A 21,757-nucleotide genomic window follows, 5' to 3' on the forward strand; every position below is an offset into this window, starting at 1 on the left:
TTTATTATTATTCAGTGAGAAGAGGGGAGGCACAAACTCCTGCATGTGCCTTAAGCAGGATCCACCTAGTAAGCCCACTAGGGGACAATGCTCTGCCCATCTAGGGAGTTGCCGCATTGACTCAGCAATGGAGCTTTTCTTAGAGCCTGAGGCGGAGGCCATGAAGCCATCCTCAGCGCCCAGGGTCAACTCACTCCAATCGAGCCATGGTTGCAGGAAGGGAAGAAACAGAGAGAAGCTAGAGGGGTAGGGGCAGAGAAGCAGATGGGCACTTCTCCTGTGTGCCCTGACAGCAAATAGAACCCAGGGCATCCACACTCCAAGTCAATGCTGTACCACTGAGCCCACTGGCCAGGGCCATAAAGAGCTATTTTTTTATATTTGATTCAGACAGACTGTAATGAAACAACGGAGCCAAAAATTGGTGGACCATTAGCTTTAATCCTAGCTTGCGCCCAGCGGGTAAGAAATACACACAGTGGGAAAACACTTCCCTTTCCATTCAGGGCTCCCAAAGCCACTGGCTTATCCAAGTTTCCTAGAATCAAAGGTTTCTACTTCACTAGCCTTATTCATTTCTGTTCCCCATCTCCTTCTCTCTGCACAAACTCTGTACAAACTGGCTTCTCCTTCAGCACTCCGCCATTTTGGCTGCTTCTCCTCTCCTCCACATGGCCTTTCTCTGCCTCTTTTATGGCGTAGAAATCCAAACCTTTAAGCCAATACACAAATAAGGAAGTCTCTGATACAAAGTCAATTATCGGAGGCATAATAGGATTCCTCATAAGAGTGCACCACCCCATATCATGCAACAGTCCAGGGTGTCTTAGTCTTTTTTTCTTTTTTTAACATTTTTTTGTTGATTTTAGTTCATTGTGTTTACATAGATTCTAGTGTTGCCCCGAATGCTACCCCCTCCTCCTTATTCCCCTCAACATCTCCCTTGCCCCCCTCCCTATGTGCCCCTCCCCCTTACCTTCACAATCATCCCCTTTCCCTCTGTCCTCTTTTCCTCTGGTCCCTTTGATCTCTCCTCTGTCTCAATTCATTCCTCAGTTCACATTGTTCATTGGATTCCTCAAATGAGTGAGGTCATATGATATTTTTCTTTTTCTACCTGGCTTATATCACTTAACATAATAGTTTCCAGGTTCATCTATGTTGTCGCAACAAGGTAAGATTTCCTTCTTTTTCATGGCCCCATAGTATTCCATTGTATTTATATACCATTGCTTTTTAATCCACTTGTCCACTGATAGACACTTGGGCTGTTTCCAGATCTTTGCTATTGTGAACAATGCTGCCATAAACATGGGGGTGCATTTGTCCTTTTGAAACAGTACTATAGTGTTCTTGGGGTATATTCCTAAAAGTGGGATACCTGGGTAAAAAGGCAGTTCTATTTTTAATTTTTTGAGGAATCTCCATACTGTTTTCCACAGTGGCTGCACCAGTCTGCATTCCCACCAGCAGCGCAGGAGGGTTCCCTTTTGTCTACATCCTCGCCAGCACTTAGTCTGTGTTGTTTTGTTGATTAGCGCCATTCTGACAGGTGTGAGGTGATATCTCATTGTGGTTTTCATTTGCATTTCTCTAATGATTAGTGATGTTGAACATTTTTTCATATGCCTATTGGCCATCTGTATGTCCTCTTTGGAGAAGTGTCTATTCATTTCTTTTGCCCATTTTTGATTGGATTGTTTATCTTCCTGGCATTGAGTTTTACAAGTTCTTTATAAATTTTGGTTATTAACCCTTTATCAGACGTATTGTCAAATATGTTCTCCCATTGTGTAGTTTATCTTTTTATTCTGTTCTTATTGTCTTTAGCTGTGCAAAAGCTTTTTAGTTTGATATAGTCCCATTTGTTTATCCTGTCTTTTATATCACTTGCCCGTGGAGATAAATCAGCAAATATATTGCTGCAAGAGATGTTGGAGAGCTTACTGCCTATGTTTTCTTCAAAGATGCTTATGGTTTCATGGCTTACATTTACGTCTTTTATCCATTTTGAGTTTATTTTTGTGAATAGTGTAAGTTGGTGGTCTAGTTTCATTTTTTTGCAGGTAGATGTCCAATTTTCCCAACACCATTTGTTAAAGAGACTGTCTTTACTCCATTGTATGCTCTTACCTCCTTTGTCAAATATCAATTGGCCATAAAAGTGTGGGTTTATTTCTGGGTTCTCTGTTCTGTTCCATTGATCAATATGCCTGTTCTTATGCCAGTACCAAGCTGTTTTGAGTACAATGGCCTTGTAGTATAACTTGATATCAGGAAGTGTGATACCTCCCACTTTATTCTTCCTTTTCAAGATTGCTGTGGATATTCATGTTCTTTTTTGGTTCCATATAAATTTTTGGAATATGTGTTCTATATCTTTGAAGTAGGTCATTAGTATTTTAATTGGTATTGCATTGAGTTTATAAATTGCTTTGGATAATATAGACATTTTAATGATGTTTATACTTCCTAACCATGAGCACAGTATATGCTTCCACTTGTTTGTATCTTCCTTGATTTATTTATCAATGTTTTATAATTTTCCAAGTACAAGTCTTTAATCTCCTTGGTTAAATTTACTTCTAGGTACTTTATTTTTTTGGTTGCAATAGTGAAGGGGATTGTTTCCTTCATTTCTCTTTAAGACAGTTCATTGTTGGTGTATAAAAATGCCTCTGATTTCTGAGTATTGATTTTATATCCTGCCACCTTGCTGAATTCACTTATCAAGTCCAGTACATTTTTGACTGAGACTTTAGGGTTTTCTATATACAATATCATATCATCTGCAAATAATGATAGTTTTACTTCTTCTTTTCCAATTTGGATACCTTTTATTTCTTTTTCTTGTCTGATTGCGGTGGCTAGGACTTCCAGAACTATGTTGAATAAGTGTGGTGAAAGGGGCAGGCACCCCTGCCTTGTTCCTGATCTTAAGGGGATTGCTTTTAATTTTTGCCCATTAAGTATGATGTTGGCTGTGGGTTTGTCATAGATGGCCTTTATGATGTTGAGGTATGTTCTCTGTATTCCCACTTTGCTGAGAGTTTTGATCATGAATGTGTGCTTGATCATGGTGTATGATTTTTTTTCATATATTGCTGGATCCAGTTGGCTAATATTTTGTTGAGAATTTTAGCATCTAGATTCATCAGGGATATTGGCCTAGAATTTTTTTATTTTGTGTTGTCTTTGCCTGGTTTTGGAATCAGAATTATGCTCGCCTCATAAAAGGAATTTGGAAGTCTTCCTTCCTCTTGAATTTTTTGAAATAGCTTGAGAAGGATAGAAATTAGTTCTTCTTTGAACATTTGGTAGAATTCAAATGTTCAAAGCAATGTTCAAAAATGTTATTGGGGTATTGAAATCCCCTACTATTACAGTATTGCTACATATCAATAATAACCATCAGGCTCCTGGCTTTTGTTTGTTGGGAGTTTTTTGATAACTGTTTCAATCTCATTTGTTGTAATCAGTCTGTTTAGGTTTTCTGATTCTTCTTGATTGATTTTTAAAAGATTATATGTTTCAAAGAATTTGTCCATTTTATCTAGGTTGTCTAATTTTTTGGCATACAGTTTTTTCATAATATTTTCTTACAATCCTTTGTATTTCTGTTGTGTCAGTTGTTATTTCTCCACTCTTATTTCTAATTTTATTTATTTGAGTCCTCTTTTTTTCTTGGTGAGTCTGGTTAAAGTTTCATCGATCTTGTTTACCTTTTCAAAAAACCAGCTCCTCATTTCATTGATCCTCTGTATTGTTTCTTTAGCCTTATGTCATTTATTTCTGCTCTAATCTTTATTATTTCCTTCCTTCTACTACCTCTGGTCTTTACTTGCTGTTCTTTTTATACTTCTTTTAGATGCAGGGTTAAGTTATTTATTTGAGCTTTTTCTAGCTTCTTAAAGTATACCTGTAATGCTATGAACTTCCTTCTCAGTACTGCTTTTACTGTGTCCCATAAATTTTGAGTTGTTGTATGCTCATTATCATTCGTTTCTAGGAATTTTTTTTTATTTCTTTTTTTATGTCATTGTTAACCCATTTGTTATTTAATAACATGCTATTTAGTTTCCAAGTGTTTGAGTATTTTTTAATCTTTCTGTTGTGGTTGATTTCTAGTTTCATGCCATTGCGGTCAGAGAAGATGCTTATTATGATTTCAATCTTCTTAAATTTGTTGAGACCACTTTTGTGCCCTAACATGTGGTCTATCCTAGAGAATGTACTATGAGCACTTGGAAAGAATGTATATTCTGCTGCTTTAGGGTGAAAGGTTCTGAAGATATTTATTAAATCCAGTTGATCTAGTGTGTCCTTTAAGTCTGCTGTTTCTTTGTTAATTTTCTTTCTGAGGATCTATCTAGTCATGTTATTGGGGTATTGAAATCCCCTACTATTATAGTATTGCTGTTAATCTCATCCTTTATATCCATCAAAGTCTGCTTTATATATTTAGGTGCTCTTATATTAGGTACGTAGATATTTATAATGGTTATATCTTCCTGTTGGATTGCTCCCTTTATCATTATGTATCCTTCTTTATCTCTTACTTTAGCCTTTGTTTTAAAGTCCATTTTGTTTGATATAAGTATTGCTACCCCAGCTTTTTTTTTTTCATTGCCATTTGCATGAAAATTTTTTTTCCATTTTTACCTTCAGTCTATGTGCATCTTTTGTTTTATGGTGTGTCTTTTGTAGACAGCATATGTATGGGTCCTGTTTTCTTATCCACACAGCTACCCTTTGTCTTTTGATTGTATTACTTAATCCACTTAAATTTAAGGTTATTTTTGATATGTAGTTGTTTCTTGCCATTTTATTCTTTAAAGCTGTATTCCTCTTTTGCTATATTCTTTTCCCCCTTTGATCTGTTTACAACAGGCCCTTTAACATTTCTTGCAGCATTGGTTTGGTTGTAATGAGTTCCTTGAGGTTTTTGGGGGTTTTGTTTTTTTTGGCTGGGAAGCTTTTTATTTCTCCTTCAATTTCAAATGATAGCCTTGCTAGATAAAGTAGTCTTCATTGTAGGCTCTTATTCTGCATTACTTTGAATGTTTCCTGCCATTCCCTTCTGGCCTCAAGTGTTTCTGTTGAGAAGTTGGATATCATTCTTATGGAGGCTCCTTTGTAGGTGATAGCCTTTGTTTTTCTAGCAGCTTTTAATATTTTTCCTTTATCACTTAGCTTTGGTATTTTAATTATGATATGTCTTGGTATAGATTTCTTTGGGTTTCTCTTTAATGGAATTCTCTGAGCTTCTTGAAATTGTCTGACTTTTTCCTGCATCAGTTTAGGGAAGTTTTCAGCTATGACTTGATTGAACACAGTCTCTATCCCTTGTTCTTTCTCTTCTTCAGGAACCCCTATGATGTGGATGTATTTCTTTTCATGTTGTCACAGAGCTCTTTTAGTGTTTTCTCAGATTTTTTGAGTGTCTTTTCTTTTTGCTGCTCTGCTTCCATGCCTTCATTTATCTTGTCTTCTAACTCACTGATTTGATCCTCAGCTTCATCCATCCTGCTTTTAATTCCTTCAATTGTGGTCTTCATTTCTGATATTGTATTTGTCATTTCTGACTGATTCTTTTTTATTATTTTGATGTCTTTTTTTATACTTGCTATCTCTTTTTTTAGTTGTTCATTATGACCATGTATTATTCTAAGATCTTTGAGCATCCTGCCAATCATTATTTTAAACTCTGCATCCAGTAATTTGGTTATATCTGACTCATTCAAGTCCTTTTCTTGGTATTTCTCTTGATTCAATTGGGTTGCTTTTCTCTGCCTTCCCATTTTGTCTGTGTATAAGAAGGGTGTTGCCACTGGAGTCCAATGGGTGTGGCCTCTGTGTTCCCTAGGTGTGGTTTCATAAAGAACATTTTTAATCTTTCAAAGAAATATCATTGGCACAAGTCCCAAAGGATGTGAAATTTTCCTTTCTCTTATACACACACATCATATTGCCTTAACAGTTGGTAATTGGAAAATACAGTTATTTTAATAAAAAGTAGGTTAAATAAAGTCCAACCTGTGCAGCAGCTCTTACTGCAATCCAGGCTAGTGAGTTGTATATTTCAAGTTTATTTAATGTTGGATCTTCATTGGAAGTAGGTGTTCTGGTAGAAGCCTAAAAAATATGAAATATGTTTTATGATAAAAATATATAAAGAGAACATAAAGTTCTATGATAAATTTTCTTATCTTCTGAAGATGACAATTTAGTAAACTACTATGTAACCATTAAGAATATCAATGTAGGCCCTGGGCGGGTGGCTCAGCAGTAGAGCATCGGCCTGGCGTGCAGGGGACCCGGGTTTGATTCCCGGCCAGGGCACATAGGAGAAGCGACCATTTGCTTCTCCACCCCCACCTCCTTCCTCTCTGTCTCTCTCTTCCCCTCCCGCAGCCAAGTCTCCATTGGAGCAAAGATGGCCTGGGCACTGGGGATGGCTCCTTGGCCTCTGCCCCAGGCTCTAGAGTGGCTCTGGTCACGGCAGAGCGACGCCCGGAGGGGCAGAGCATCGCCCCCTGGTGGGCAGAGCGTCGCCCCTGGTGGGCGTGCCGGGTGGATCCCAGTCGGGCGCATGCGGGAGTCTGTCTGACTGTCTCTCCCCGTTTCCAGCTTCAGAAAAATACAAAAAAAAAAAAAAAGAATATCAATGTATATGTATTTATTGACATAAAAAGACATTAAAAGTATACTGGGGCAGAGAAAATTACACAAGCAGATAAAATTATTAACAGTGTTATCCCAGGGTTTAAGGGTGATTAAGTTATTTCTTATCAATTTTTTTCTAATTTTGTATAATGAGCTTGCATTATTTGAATAATAAATGAACAGAAATAAAATTTTAGATAAAGTATTTGTAGTACTTATAACAGAATATCTATAAGTTAAGTATTATATATAGTTTATAATGTCAGAAGTAAAAATATTATTTAAATATTTTTGATAGGTATTTTATCATCTTTCTAAATAGAAAACTATTAAATAATGATGTTATAATAAAATCCCAAAGAATAGCAAAAAGTAATAATGAATGAAGATATGTTTTAGCATAAGTGTGTACATGTGTATTCAGTTTTGGGGGTTTTTTGTACAGAGAGAGTCAGAGAGAGGAATAGACAGGGACAGACAGACGGGAATGGAAAGATGAGAAGCATCAATCATTAGATTTTGTTGTGCTTTGTGACACCTTAGTTGTTCATTGATTGCTTTCTCATATGTGCCTTGACCGCGGGCCTTCAGCAGACTGAGTGACCCCTTGCTCGAGCCAGTGACCTTGGGTCCAAGCTGGTGAGCTTTTGCTCAAACCAGATGAGCCCGCACTCAAGCTGGTGACCTCGGGGTCTCGAACCTGAGTCCTCGACATCCCAGTCCGACGCTGTATCCACTGCGCCACCACCTGGTCAGGCTGTATTCAGTTTTTAAACATAAGAAAATCAATGCTAAAGAAATAAACAAGAAAAAAAAGAACTCTACCAGAAACATAAAATCCCCCCCCAAGCAATCACAATGTTGGGGGGCATGAAAAGATCTAAGTATTATTAGCCATCAGGAAAATGCAAATCAAAACTACCAGGAGCCCTGGTCAGTTGGCTCAGCAGGAGAGTGCTGGCCCAGCATGTAGAAGTCCTGGGTTCGATTCCTGGTCAGGGCACACAGGAGAAGCAACCATCTGCTTCTCCATCCCTTCACACTTTCTCTGTCTCTCTCTCTCTTCCCCTCCCCAGCCATGGCTTGAATAGTTCAGCAAAGTTAGGCCCTGGCACTGAGGATAGCTACATGGTTTCACCCCAGGTGCTAAAAATAGTTCAGTTGCCAAGCAACAGAGCAGCAGCCCAGACAGGTAGAGGGTATCACCTGGTAGGGGGCTGGCCAGGGGGATCTCAATCAGGGTTCATGCAGGAGTCTGTCTCTGCCTCCCCCCCTTTCAACAGTAATAATAATAAAAACCCACAAGGAAATACCACTTCATACCCACTAGGATGGTTACAATAAAAAGGAAATAGTAACAATCAGCAGGAAATCCCTGTGCACTGCTGGTAAGAGTAAAAAATGGCACAATCACTTTGGAAAACAATCTGACAGAGCATCAGAAGACTAAATATAGAGCTGATATATGATCCAGCAATTCCATTCTTAGTTATACACTCAAGAAAATTAAAAATATATGTCCACATAATCTTATATATGAATGTTCAAAGAAGAATTAATCATAATAGCAGAAAAAATGGAAACAAGTGGTATATCCATATAAGGGAATACTATTCAGCAATTAAAAGGAATAAACTACTGTTACAAGTTACATATGGGGGAAACCTCAAGAAAATAATGCTAAGTTGAAACAGGAGGCAAAAAAGAAAAAAAAAGACTATATATATATATATATTATTTGATTCCATTTATATGAAATATCTACAGAAGGCAAATCTATAGAGACAGAAAACAGATTAGTGGTAACCTGAGCCTAGAGTGGAAATGAGAATGACTGCAAACAGGCAGTAGGCATCTTTCTGGAATGATGAAAATGTTCTAAAACTGGCTGGTGGGGATAGTTGCACAACTCTGTAAGGTTACTAAACAGAAGTCTAAGAGAACATCACTCTTAAAAATATGTTAATTTCATGGTTGTATATACCTCAATAAATCTATTTTTAAAATGTGTGCTTACTGATCCTTCTCTTTTGATTATTTTTCTCCCACTTAACTACTTAGAAAACTTCTACTAATCCTTCAAAAATTCATCTCATCTATGAAGCTTTCTCCAGCATTCTCCCAAAACAAAACTAGTCCCTACTTTGCTCCACTCCCCTACATATATTGACATATATTGATTATGGTTCTTATTATATTGTGATGCAATTATTTCTCTTCCTTGCTAGACTCTGTGTACCTTAGGGAAAGAGAGTAACATGCCTGGTATACCTTGAGCATTCACTTAGTGTTTGGTTAATGAATAAATAAATGCTCAAGAAAGTCAATTCAACTTAGTTAACAAATAATGTGGCAAAATACTTCAGAATGCAGACATTTAACTGAAATTACATAGTATGGAAAACAGTTCCCTTGAGGATCTATTAAGTGCCAAGCCCATTACATTAACTTTCCTAGCCAGTCTGAGGGAAGTATCACAGCATCCTTTCACCAGATGGGAAAACTAAGCTTAGAAAGGCTCCAATCATACTGCTAGCATGCCATGAAACTCGAGTCAAATCAAAACCAGTGCTATGTCACTCTGCTATGTGGATTCCATAAAACTGAAGCCACTGGGGGTCTTCGGGTTATGACAGTTAGTTCCATTCTTACCACAGTGACACAACCCAAATTTTGGTGTAAGTCGAAACACAACCTAACCTAAGTCACTTACCTATCCTAACACAGTTGTAAAATCATAATCTAGAACATAAAAACACAATTAAGCCACAGAAAAAGTCCAAGTCCCTCACTTATACATCGCTTACTACGTATTCTTCCACCGTGCACACCAACTAGTTCACCTACATAGATCATAAGTACTCTGCTGACTTATGTCTCAATTTTTTAAGTGTTTATGGGAGTGAGCATCATAAACTCAGAATGTCATATGTTGAGACTATCATAACCTGAGGATCACCTGTATAATACTTTCTTTTAAGGGTTTATAAAGCATTGTCTGTATTTAGACAAATTGCAAATGTTACATTTCAATGGTCTGACTGTGCTCAGATGAAATTTTTTTGTTTCTTTTTGGCTGCTTTCTATTTCTCCTATAATTGTATGAATTGCTGAAATACTGTATTGATTCTGTCAAGACATACAGAAATAATAATCCTATTATATGGAATTATACCATTCTATTAATTCAAATCCTAACTTGTCCAAGGTCCTAATTATACACACTTTTCTAAAAAAGGCCAAAAAAGTGATATATTATCATCCTAGTATCTTGTTGTATTGCTACTTGGTATGGAAACAAAAATATTTGTTTTCTCTTATTGGAAATAAACATATTTATTACACCACAAAAATAACTTCTCCATGTAATCATTAACTTTTGATAGGAAAAAATAGCTGTTATCCACCAAAGACAGCCAGCTTATGTATAATTCAATTGACTAGCAGCTTATTTGTCATGTTTATGCTATCTCAAAAATTAGTGATTTGACACTAAAATTTTCTTAAAAGATTCCTTAGCTGGTACATGAGAACAGGGACAGTTTGGCTTGGACAATAGCTATGTGATGATAAATTAATGACTCTATCACAGGTGATCTATTTTTAGGTCACATCAGTAATGAAAACCTTACTTGTCCATCTGTTTAAGCAATATTTCATTCCCTGCAATTTCCTGATCAATACTAATAAGTTAGAGCATATGTATACCTACATTTCATGGATAACATTTTAACAGACAAAAAGATGTCTGAATGAAACCTATTCTCAGAGCATACAATACTGAAAGATAGCCAAACACGGGCATGACCACAAAGTAATGAATTAACTTCTCTATGTCACCCAGAAAAATTAGCCTATTTCAAAAGCACAGTGTTACCAAAATAGCAGGATCAAAAGGTAATTAACTTAAAATTTCTAATAAAAGTTTGTTACCTTAGGTATTAATGATGGTACTGCAAGTCTGTTCTTAGCCATCCTCAGATGCAAATACAATAGGGCGATCTCTAGGTAGGAGTCCCTTATCAACCTAAAATGATAGAGCATTGTACTTATTAAATAGCTTCACCACTCGTAATTCTTTTCCATTATTTGCCAATAATTTCTGAGCTAATGAAAGGTAAAAATAGGCAAAACCAGCATGTACCCCAAACTCACACCCATTTCTCACAGCGCTGTCAACCTAGACACTAGTATCTGCCTCCCTACTGAAAGTAGGAGCTCTGGAAGATAGCTGAGCATTCTGCCTTGTCCTGTGTTGGCAAGACTCCATAACATCAACACCAGCCTGGAGTATTCCAGCAAACCAGCCAGTAAAGAAGTGAAAGAACAAAGCCTCTTTCTACCCTCCTACTCTAATTATTCAATATCGAAAGAGAGGCACAGAATTATGCAGAGAGCAGTGAGTTAGTATGGATTAGGTCTGTGTTCATTATCAAACTTGTCCATTGGGGCCATTGAGATCAGTACCATTGTATTAATGGAGGTTTACTCTCAATCTTGAGGTGATTTTTACACAGAATTAAGTTAGTCATCCCTAGCACTGTTGACCAGAGTTAGTCTATTAACTCTGGCAACATAATTGCCTTTGAGAACAATTTCACATCCAGGGGAGGCCCCCCTATCATCCTAGGACTGACTGGAGATTGATCCAAGTACAGATCAGAAGGGATTCACAGTCCAGTATTCCACCATGATATTCACCATCATCAACTCTCACTGTAAATGTCTTGATTCAGAGCTAAGATCAACAAGTTTGAAAAGGAAGTCAGTAAACTTGTTGGAAAATGGACACCAGTGAGCTAGCCCTGAGGTAGGAAGAGCATCGCCCATCATTTCAGCCTTGAATATTCAATACTCAATGTACTACCAGAACACAGGGCTCAAACCAACACACACACGTTGTTAAAATACTGAAAAGATATTTTCTTTACCTTGAGTTTTGATCATGGTTCAAGCTTATTTGTATAGCTTCACACAAACTATCAAGTTGTGCACATGGCGATTTCTCGTCTATCGTTATTTGACATTCTATTTTGCCTGAATGAAGAAAAAGACAAAGATGGGTTTTCCTTTTCTTTATCATTCAGAACTTCAGAACAAATATTTCATGTGGGAATTTCATTCATCAGTTGTTTCTTGCTGGGAGGGAAGCCAATGGGGAAAGGCCTTTTGTTTCCTTCCCCAGCAGTCTCAGGGTTTCCCTGTTTTCAGATAGCAACACTGTGTCAGAACCTCCTTTGGCTTTCCAGACACAACTGTTTCTTCCAACTTCCTTTTCTATTTGTTGTGCGCTTCTCTTCCTGCTGTGGCACACATTCCCCTTTCCTATATCCATCTTCCTTTTTCCTCTGTTATCACAGGTACCATGGGAAACATCTCTAAAAACAAAACATCCTAAAAGACAGCAAACACTTGAAAACCACCATGGATCAAGGACATGTTTTAGTTCTCACTCAGTTCCCAGCCTTTGTGGTGAGCCTCAGCCGTCAAATGTAAGTGCTGGAATGACTTTCGTAACATAAAGGGCAGGAAAGGGAAATCGTAATTATGATAAAATGGATCCACAGTGTTCATGAAGTATATGAACAGGGCACAGAGCCACCTAGTGTGAAGTCTACTTCTGTTGGTTTATGAAAGTTACTTTATCAGACTGCACCACATTTTCCTCATCTGTCAACCAGGAATGGCCATGCCTACCTTGTAGAACTGTTGTAAGAATTACCAAGATAAGCTGTAAAGCACTGACTACAATGTCTAGCATGTAGTCAATGCTCCACAAATGATAACACTCATAATCATCTTCATTTTTCTCCTGGATTAAATGGCCACAATAAAATCATAGGAATGCATTATGCAAATATGTGCTGCATCTGCCTGTGTTATTTCCCTGTCTGGAACCTTTCCAGGGCATTCCACAGCATATAAGTTATAAATATAAGTATGCTATAGCAATTTAATTTAAATGAGTATGTATTTTTTATATAAAAATTAACTGAAATGCTTAGCTAAGTAATGACATGATGCAGAAAAAAAAGTTAGATCTTCTAAGGATTATTCAAAGAACATTATTTATAGTTAAGTGGCTAAAGCTGACATTTTTTAGAGTAATTTAATTTTATTTTTGTATTTAAAAGTTTTTAAATTTTTATTTAGAAAATTAAATTTAATGGGGTGACATTGATCAATAAGAGTACATAGGTTTCAGGTAAACATTTCTATAGCTTTTGAACTGTTGATTGTGTTGTGTGCCTATCACCTAATTTTTGAGTCAAACATGAAACCAAGGAGGGGCAACTGTAATTAAAACACAAAACTAGGAGGGGGGAGGGGAGGGGCACAAAGAAAATCAGATAGAAGGTGACGGAAGACAATTTGACTTTGGGTGATGTGTATGCAACATAATCAAATGTCAAAATAACCTGGAGATGTTTTCTCTGAACATATGTACCCTGATTTATCATTGTCACCCCATTAAAATTAATTTTTTTAAAAAAACTAAAGAGTACATTTTTATTTCTATATATAAACTTAAAATATGTAGTGTTCTCTTTATCTAAAACTGAGTTTGTACCAATGTGTATGCATCACCAAGCCCTCTGTAAAAATCTGTATTTTTTATATTCACTGAGAAAATTTTCAAAAAGCCTATTGTTATAGGAAAGAACACAAAAATTTATAATAGTTCTCACCCCAAATACAGCTTACCTTTCTGAAAAAGTATTTCGGCTTCCACCTCATGTTCTTCTGTTGCCGACATTCTACAGAGCTTCAACGCTGTCTCAAAAAGCTGAAGGGCAGGTAGCCACTTTGAGGAATCCTTCTTTTTACTGGTGTAATATACTTGTTTGGCCACTGTATGTCCTAAAGAAAGAGATTTGGATAGGAAGGGAACAATAAAATATATAGTGTTCATAATAAGCCTCCAAGTTATTAGACTTCTCTCACAGTAAAGCGTCTACCAAGATCCCTGGTAGTCTTTAGTTTTTAGCATCCAAAAAAAAAATTTTATAAAGAAACTCAATACCCAAATATTTCCTGAACTATATCAATAACCCTTTGAAACTTTATGTTTAATCATTTTTTTTTTCATTTGTAAAAGGAAAGATACACTCTCAAGTCTCTCTTTCAGTTCTAAAAGTTTATGATGCTCTGCAGAACAACTTCTGTGTTCCCAAGATCAGGTTATAGTAGGGAAACATCTGGAAGTTCCATGAAGTTTTATGTTATTTCTAATAAAACTTGCATGTATTAATAGGCAGTGATTTTGCAAAGATTCAGCTCTATAGTGGCCGCTTGCTATGCACACTTTCTCATCCCAGCTAGATAATAAACCCTTCTGGACAAGGGCCACATGCTGTACTTCTGTATGTCCCATCATCTCTTGACATAGTGAAGGCTTGCTGTATGGAAGAGGCTTTAGATTTCATCTGTGTGGCCTCAAAGACAGGCAGACATTTATTCAAAAAATATTTCCTGAGTGCTTAGGCACTAGATTAAAATGAGAACAGAGAAGATTAAAAGCTGAGGTTTATTGAGTGCTTCCTATATGCCAGGCATCATCCTCAGGACTTACCCATCATTATCTCATGTAATCCTCCCAACTCTAACTCCACCTCCAACTGGATGCCATGTTGCAGAGGAGAAAGCTGTGGCACCGTGAGGTTTAAGGAACTTGCCAAGGTCACACTCTAGTAAGTAGCATTTTTATATGTTTCCTAGTGTTTCAAATTATACTATAACACTGTTCATTAATATGAGACAAAATACCAAGTATCTTCATGTCATCAAGGCACTTTAAACGTATGTATTGTATATGCTAGAAATACCAGATATAATATAGTACTATCCAACATAGGATGAAAATAGTACTAAAATTGTCTTCTAGATTTTTGTTAAAATTAGGAAAAACTGTATAGAAATTACTGTTTTCTCTTTCTCTCTGTGTCACTAGATAATAGCATTTTGAGGGCAGATGGCGACTGGCCCGCTCCGTTGTCTTCCCACTCCCCAGCACCACTCGGGCCATTTCCCACTCTTATTATCAAGTCAGTAATTGACTTCTTTTTTTAATCTAATAAGAAAGCACAAGTCATTCATGGATAATAAATAACCATGATGTTTATTTTTTGTTTCATGAAAATAATCTCAAAACACTTTTTTTTTTCTGAAAGGCTTTCACAAGAAAAAAGTCATTTTTGAGCGCCTCCACCCTTGTGACACCATCTATGCAAGCACCACAAGGCAAGCTGGCGAGAAAGCACCAAGTCAGCCGATTTTATGCTTCATCATCTTGAAGTGCTCCTTTTTCCAATAAACATCAACTCTGGGAATAAAACTTGAGAAATTGACATTGTTTTTGACAGAAAAGCTGTTTTTTGGTTTTGTTTTTAAGTCTGTGTTTAACAGAACAGAAAGCAAACTGTTCTGCTTTAAGGGAGTTCAGGAAACTGCCCCAATGTTGCTACTGCGCAAGTGACTCAGCTTCTAGTTTACTAAGGCAGGAAAGCAGAGAATACACCTGATTTAACAAAATCTGTACACTTTAGCACAATCTGTACTTGAAGCTGTTGTAGAAATCACATATACTGGTAATATAACAAGTTGTGGACTAAAAGAAAAAGAGCTCTCCTACAATCAGATTGCTGGAAAAAATTCTAGTGGTCAGAGCCAGGCCAGCCTAAATTCTTAAGTAAGGAGACTCAACAATATAGATGTAAAGCAATTTACCACAAGTAATAAAATTCATATCTGGAGATGGAGATGATGATCAGAAGATGATTGCCATTGAAAAGATAGTTTGTTCCAGTTCCCAAAAGGAAGGGGCGCAGCACACCATGTAGGGCCACGTGGGGGAGCACCAGGGTTAGTTAGGAGGCAGAGGGATAAGGGAAAGCGTGGACAAGAAACTTTTTATGGTTTTCATAGGAAGGAATGGTGGAATGGGTAAGTGAACTAAACAGGTTTAGGATTGACTAGTTTAAATAATCGGGGGCTCTGCTTAGTTGTCTGATAGCTGTCCCTGGGTGATGAGGGAAGGGGAGTAGTGCCCAGAGTGTAAGAGTCCAGCAAAGGACAATAAAGAAGCTGATAAAGGTTTTGGTTGTGGGCTCTGAAATGGTTAGTCTGCATATGAAAGGTATGTTTAGTGGAGAATGGTTTGCTAATCTCTAGGAATCTGCTAATTCTGGGAGGGGAAATTTCTCCCTAGTCAGCAAGGCAACAGATGTCAAAGCATCAGAAATCCATAAACTAAAAAGGCATGGTTAAATACAGGTTAGAACAGAGACTTGGTACAAGTCTGTGAAGAAACTTCTTAGTCTGATGTGGTCCCATTCATTTATCTTTGCCTTCACTTCCCTTGCCTTTGGAGTCAAATTCATAAAGTGCTTTTTATAATCAAGGTCCATGAGTTTACTACCTATGTTTTCTTCCATGTACTTTATTGTTTCAGGTCTTATATTTAGGTCTTTGATCCATTTTGAATTAATTTTAGTACGAGGGGACAAACTGTAGTAGAGTTTCATTCTTTTGCATGTAGCTTTCCAGTTTTCCCAGCACAATTTGTTGAAGAGGCTTTCTTTTCTCCATTGTGTGTTGTTGGCCCCTTTATCAAATATTATTTGACCATATATATGTGGTTTTATTTCTGGGCTTTCTATTCTTTTCCATTGGTCTGAGTGTCTATTTTTCTGCCAATACTATGCTGTTTTGATTGTCGTGGCTCTGTAATATAATTTGAAGTCAGGTATTGTAATGCCCCAGCTTCGTTCTTTTTCCTTAGGATTGCTTTGGCTATTCAGGGGTTTTTATAGTTCCAAATAAATCTCATAATTTTTTGTTCCATTTCTTTAAAAAATGTCATTGGAATTTTGATGAGAATTGCATTGAATCTGTATATTGCTTTGGGTAATATGGTCATTTTAACTATATTTATTCTTCCTATCCAAGAACAAGGAATATTCTTCCATCTCATTATATCTTTTTTGATTTCCCTTAATAATGCTTTGTAGTTTTCATTATATAGGTCCTTTACATTCTTTGTTATGTTTATTCCTAGGTATTTTGTTGTTGTTGTTGTTGTTGTTGTTGCAACCATGAAGGAGATTATTTTTTTGAGTTCATTTTCTGATGTTTCATTGTTGGCATATAGGAAGGCAATGGACTTTTATATATAATTTTGTATCCTGCGACCTTACTGTATTGGTTTTTTTGTTTTTAGTAATCTTTTTGTGAAGTCTTTGGGGTTTTCGACGTATAGGATCATATCATCTGCAAAAACTGAAACCTTTATTTCCTCTCTTCCAATATGAATGACTTTTATTTCTTTTTCTTGTCTGATTGCTCTGGCTAGAACTTCCAGCACTACATTGAATAAGAGTGGAGAGAGTGGACAACCTTGTCTTGTTCCTGATTTAAGGGGGAAAGTCCTCAGTTTTATGCCATTTAATATGATGTTAGCTGATGGTTTATCAAAAATGGCCTTTATTATGTTCAGATATTTTCCTTCTATACCCATTTTGTTGAGTGTTTTAAACATAAAATTGAGTTGCATTTTATTGAATGCCTTTTCTGCATCTATTGATAAGATCATGTGGATTTTGTTCTTTGTTTTGTTGATATGGTGTATGGTGTATTACGTTAACCATTTTATGTATGTTGAATCATCCTTGTGATTCTGGGATGAATCCCACTTGATCATGATGTATTATTTTTTTAATGTGTTGTTGTATTCAATTTGCTAGTATTTTGTTTAGTGTTTTAGCATCTGTATTCATTAAAGATATTGGTCTGTAGTTTACTTTTTTTGTGCTGTTCTTGCCAGGTTTTGGTATGAGGGTTATGTTGGCCTCATAAAATGTGTTTGGAAGTATTGCTTCTTCTTCAATTCTTTGGAAGACTTTGAGTAAAATAGAAACCAAGTCTTCTTTGAATGTTTGATAGAATTTACTAGTATAGCATCTGGCCCTGGACTTTTTTTGGGGGGAGGTTTTTAATAGTTGTTTCTATTTCCTCCCTGCTATTGGTCTGTTTAGGCTTTCTGATTCTTCATGACTCAGTCTAGGAAGATTGTATTATTCTAGGAATTTATCCATTTCTTCTAGATTGTTAAATTTGGTGGCATAAAGTTTTTCATAGTATTCTACAATAATTCTTTGTATATCTATGATATCTGTGGTGATTTCTCCTCTTTCATTTTGGATTTTGTTAATATGAGTCCTTTCTCTTTTTTCCTTGGTGAGTCTTGCCAAGGGTTTGTCAATTTTGTTGATCTTTTCAAAGAACCAGCTCCTTGTTTTATTAATTTTTTTCTATAGTTTTCCTGTTCTCTATTTCATTTATTTCTGCTCTGATTTTTATTATTTCCTTTCTTCTGCTGCTTTTGGGTTGTCTTTGTTCTTCTTTTTCTAGTTCCTTAAGATGTGAAGTTAAGTAGTTTACTTAGGCTCTCTCTTGTTTGTTCATATAGGCCTGTAGTGATATGAACTTTCCTCTTATTACTGCTTTTGCTGCATCCCAGAGATTCTGATATGTCGTATTGTTATTTTTGTTTGTCTGTATGTATATTTTGATCTCTGCGCTTATTTCCTTGACCCACTCATTTTTTAAAAGTATGTTGTTTAGTTTCCACATTCTTGTGAGTTTGTTTACCTCTTTTTTGCAGTTGAATTCTAGTTTTAAAGCTTTATGATCAGAAAATATGCTTGGTATAATTTCAATTTTTCTGAATTTGCTGATGTTATTTTTGTGGCTCAACATATGGTCAATTCTTGAGAATGTTCTATGTACACTAGAGAAAAATGTGTACTGTAGCACTTTGGGATGAAATATCCTGTAGATGTCTATCATATCCAATTGTTCTAGTGTTTCGTTTAAGGCCAATATTTCTTTATTGATTTTCTGTTCAGATGAACGATCAAGAGCCGTCAGGGGTGTATTGAGGTTTTCAAGTATGACTGTATTTTTGTCAGTTTTTGTTTTTTGGTCAGTCTTATATATTTTGATGCTCCTTGGTTTGGTGCATATATATTAAGAAGTGTTATGTCTTTTTGATTCAATGTCCCCTTAATCATTATGAAATGACTGTTTTTGTCTCTGATTACCTTTGCTGTCTTGTAGTTAGCATTGTTAGATATGAGTTTTGCTACATCGGTTTTTTTGGATGTTATTTGCTTGGAGTATTGTTTTCCTGCCTTTCACTTTGAGTTTGTTTTTTTATCCTTGTAGCTTAGATGTGTTTCTTGTAGGCAGCATACAGTTGGATTTTCTTTTTTTAATCCATTCTGCTACTCTGTGTCTTTTTATTGGTGAGTTCAATTCATTTACATTTAGTGTAATTATTGACACTTGAGGGTTTCCTATTGCCATTTTATATATTGCTTTCTGTTAGTTTTGTATCTTGTTTGATTCTTTTCTTTTGTTTTTCTATCATTTGTTTTTGTTTGGTTGTAATCCATACTTCTTTCCTCTGTTACTTCTTTTTTCAAGTCATGTGCTTCTGTGGTGGTTTTCTCAAGGGTGGTTACCATTAAGTAATGGAAAGGGTACCTACCATGTTCATTGTAGTACACTATCTCATGAGTGCTTCTGCATTCCATCCTCCTTTGCTACTGTTAATCTTCATCCTCTCCCTTTTTTTGTTGTTGTTGTCACAGTTTAAATTTGATTTTATTGTGTTTTTGTTGGAGCTTTTACTTGTGGTTTTGTTTTGTTTTGTTACCTTTGTTTGGTGTATGTGTATTTCAGATTCTCCTGGGATTGTTTTTCTATCTCTAGTTGTTGAATTTGTTGAAATTTTGGGGAGAGGTATCGGAAGCCCTCCTCACAGCACCATTTCTCTGACGTCACTAGTAGTACTTTTAATTCTAGGAGGAATCAGAGAAGATTCTCTTGGTTGTGGAACTGGAGAATGCATCAGGGTTTTGGGAGCCCTGAATGAAAGGGAAGTGTTTTCCCTGTCTGTTTGCTTGTCAGCCAGTGCAAGACTTTAATAAAGGAATGCCCATCATTTTTTGGCTCCACTGTTTCTTTACCATCTACCTGAATTCAATGAGAACCTGCATGGCCACAACGGTTGTAACCACTGGCCATACAAGCTAGCAAGGCAATTGGATAGAATAAAAGCCCATCCCTCCCTCTCCCTTTAAGAATTGTGGGCTTGGCTGTCTTGAAGCCCAAGGTCACTAGCTTGATGCCCAAGGTCGCTGGCTTGAGCAAGGGGTCACTGGCTTAGCTGGAGCCCCCCCCCCCCTGTCAAGCAGAGGAGGTGGTCTTTTAGACAGGAGTCCACCTTTCTCTGTTTCCTTTTTGCACCCACACCTGGCAGGATTTTGACTTTGGTTGCAGCAGGCAGCCGAACCTGCATTTGCATTGTTTGGTTATATCCCTGCAGTTCCAGAACACATTGTTTATCCTGACCTCAGAGCCTACAACTCACTGCTCCCTCTGCCTCTACAATGCATGCTTAGTGACTCAAATTCAAGGTTTCAGTTTAAATACCACCTCTGCAGAGAAGCCTTCCCCAATCACTGTTTAAATAGACAGCCCCCTCTTCCGCATTCTTTATAAACAGATCTTATCCACATCTTTTATAGCACTAACAATTTCTAATTATACACATATACTTAATTCATTATCCTATATTAGCTTTCTTTATCCTAGCTCATTTCCTGTCAAATTATTATGAAATACACATTTTATTTTATTTTATATTTATCTTGCTATTGTTGGGAAGATAAAATATATTATGCTACTTTGTTAAAGAAGACATTGCCCACGTGGAATCCTGTCACCCAGGTGATGATATCAGTTGCCCTTCTTGCTTGAAATGGGCGTAGTTGTATTAATGTGTGTTGGGGGAGGGTTTTCACACCAAAAGGTTTTAAAAGGAAGAGAGATCACATTGTTCCAAGGAAAGAGTGATTATGTTCTAGGAGAAGCCTATGCTGTAGGAGAGCAGAGTAAGGCCACATGGAGAAGGCCAGGAGAAGCAGCCAAGATGGCGGAGTGCTGAAGAAGAAGCCAGTTTGTGCAGATTTTGTGCAGAGAGAAGGAGATGGAGAACAGAGGTGAATAAGGCTGGTGAGCTAGAAACCTTAGATTCTAGGAAACTTGGATAAGTCAGTAGCTTTGTGAGCACTGAGTGAGTGGGGTTTGGAGCCCAGTGTGTGTTTTTACTTGCCCACCGGGTGCAAGCTAGGATTAAAGCTAATGGCCCACCAGTTCTTGACTCCATTGTTTCTTTACCGACTGTCCGAATCCAATGTGTACCTGCATGGGCCAGGCGGCTGTGATGATGGCCGTGACTATTGGCTTTACAGATATATCTTGTAAACATAAATAGTTTAGTTTTTCAAAATTTATAATATGATACGCTATATGATATAATATGCACTCCTCCATAGTTTGTTTACTTATTTCTGTCTCCCACCCTAAGAGCAAGAAGGACATCTGTTTTAACCCAAAATAACTGCCCAGGTCCTCACACAGAGTCTGGCTTGTGGTAAATGATCAAGAACTATTTGTTGAATAAGCTGAGCCTGCATATTTATAAATGTTGCGCTGTAAAAATGTACTCATATAATAGCATGCTGGAAAATAATTTAAAATTTTTCATCAAAGGCTTGAGTGTAATATATATTTAAGTGTTCTTACCAATTCTCATTTGTGTTTTGGCCAATAACATGACATGAGGAAGATAGACATTTTTCAAAGGTTGTAATGGACTTGCATAGTCAGTGTTTGATGAAGGAAATTCAATCGTTTCTCCAAAAGTTAGCATCTGTCAAAGAAACACTGTAATGAGTAATCAGCTAAAGTAGTTTGGAATAAGAAAAAAAAAAACAAAAAAAATAAGTTTCTAAATCTTGTGGGCACACAAGCTATCTCACCTGTTCAATAAGAATGTTGTGAGACTGAGTCAACAAATTTAAGTTTTCTGTTTTTGAAGAGGGAGTTTCCTTGAATTTCTCTGCTTTAGTTAAGTCATCCAGCAAAAGCAAGCTCCTCACCAGGGTTAAATGAGATCGAGGAGAGAGAAACTCGGTTCCTTCAAGCAAATGTTTTATGGCCTATTAAAATAAAATTATTCCTG

At 36.8% G+C, this 21,757-nt stretch overlaps 1 protein-coding gene across 1 annotated transcript in view; it reads right to left on the reverse strand.

Annotated features, from left to right (window-relative positions):
- The window catches only part of CFAP54 (cilia and flagella associated protein 54), a 322,454-nt gene that overhangs the window by 72,238 nt on the left and 228,459 nt on the right, over positions 1-21,757 (reverse strand). Inside the window, exons 55-60 of the mRNA XM_066357258.1 lie at positions 21,555-21,734; positions 21,319-21,445; positions 13,372-13,527; positions 11,598-11,703; positions 10,600-10,693; positions 6,037-6,135 (exon numbers count right to left, since the gene is read on the reverse strand). Coding sequence (XP_066213355.1) covers positions 6,037-6,135; positions 10,600-10,693; positions 11,598-11,703; positions 13,372-13,527; positions 21,319-21,445; positions 21,555-21,734 — 762 coding nt within the window. The remainder of the gene's footprint in view (positions 1-6,036; positions 6,136-10,599; positions 10,694-11,597; positions 11,704-13,371; positions 13,528-21,318; positions 21,446-21,554; positions 21,735-21,757) is intronic.

This window comes from Saccopteryx leptura, chromosome 1 (genome assembly GCF_036850995.1).
Source record: "Saccopteryx leptura isolate mSacLep1 chromosome 1, mSacLep1_pri_phased_curated, whole genome shotgun sequence".
NCBI classification, from domain to species: Eukaryota; Metazoa; Chordata; class Mammalia; order Chiroptera; family Emballonuridae; genus Saccopteryx; species Saccopteryx leptura.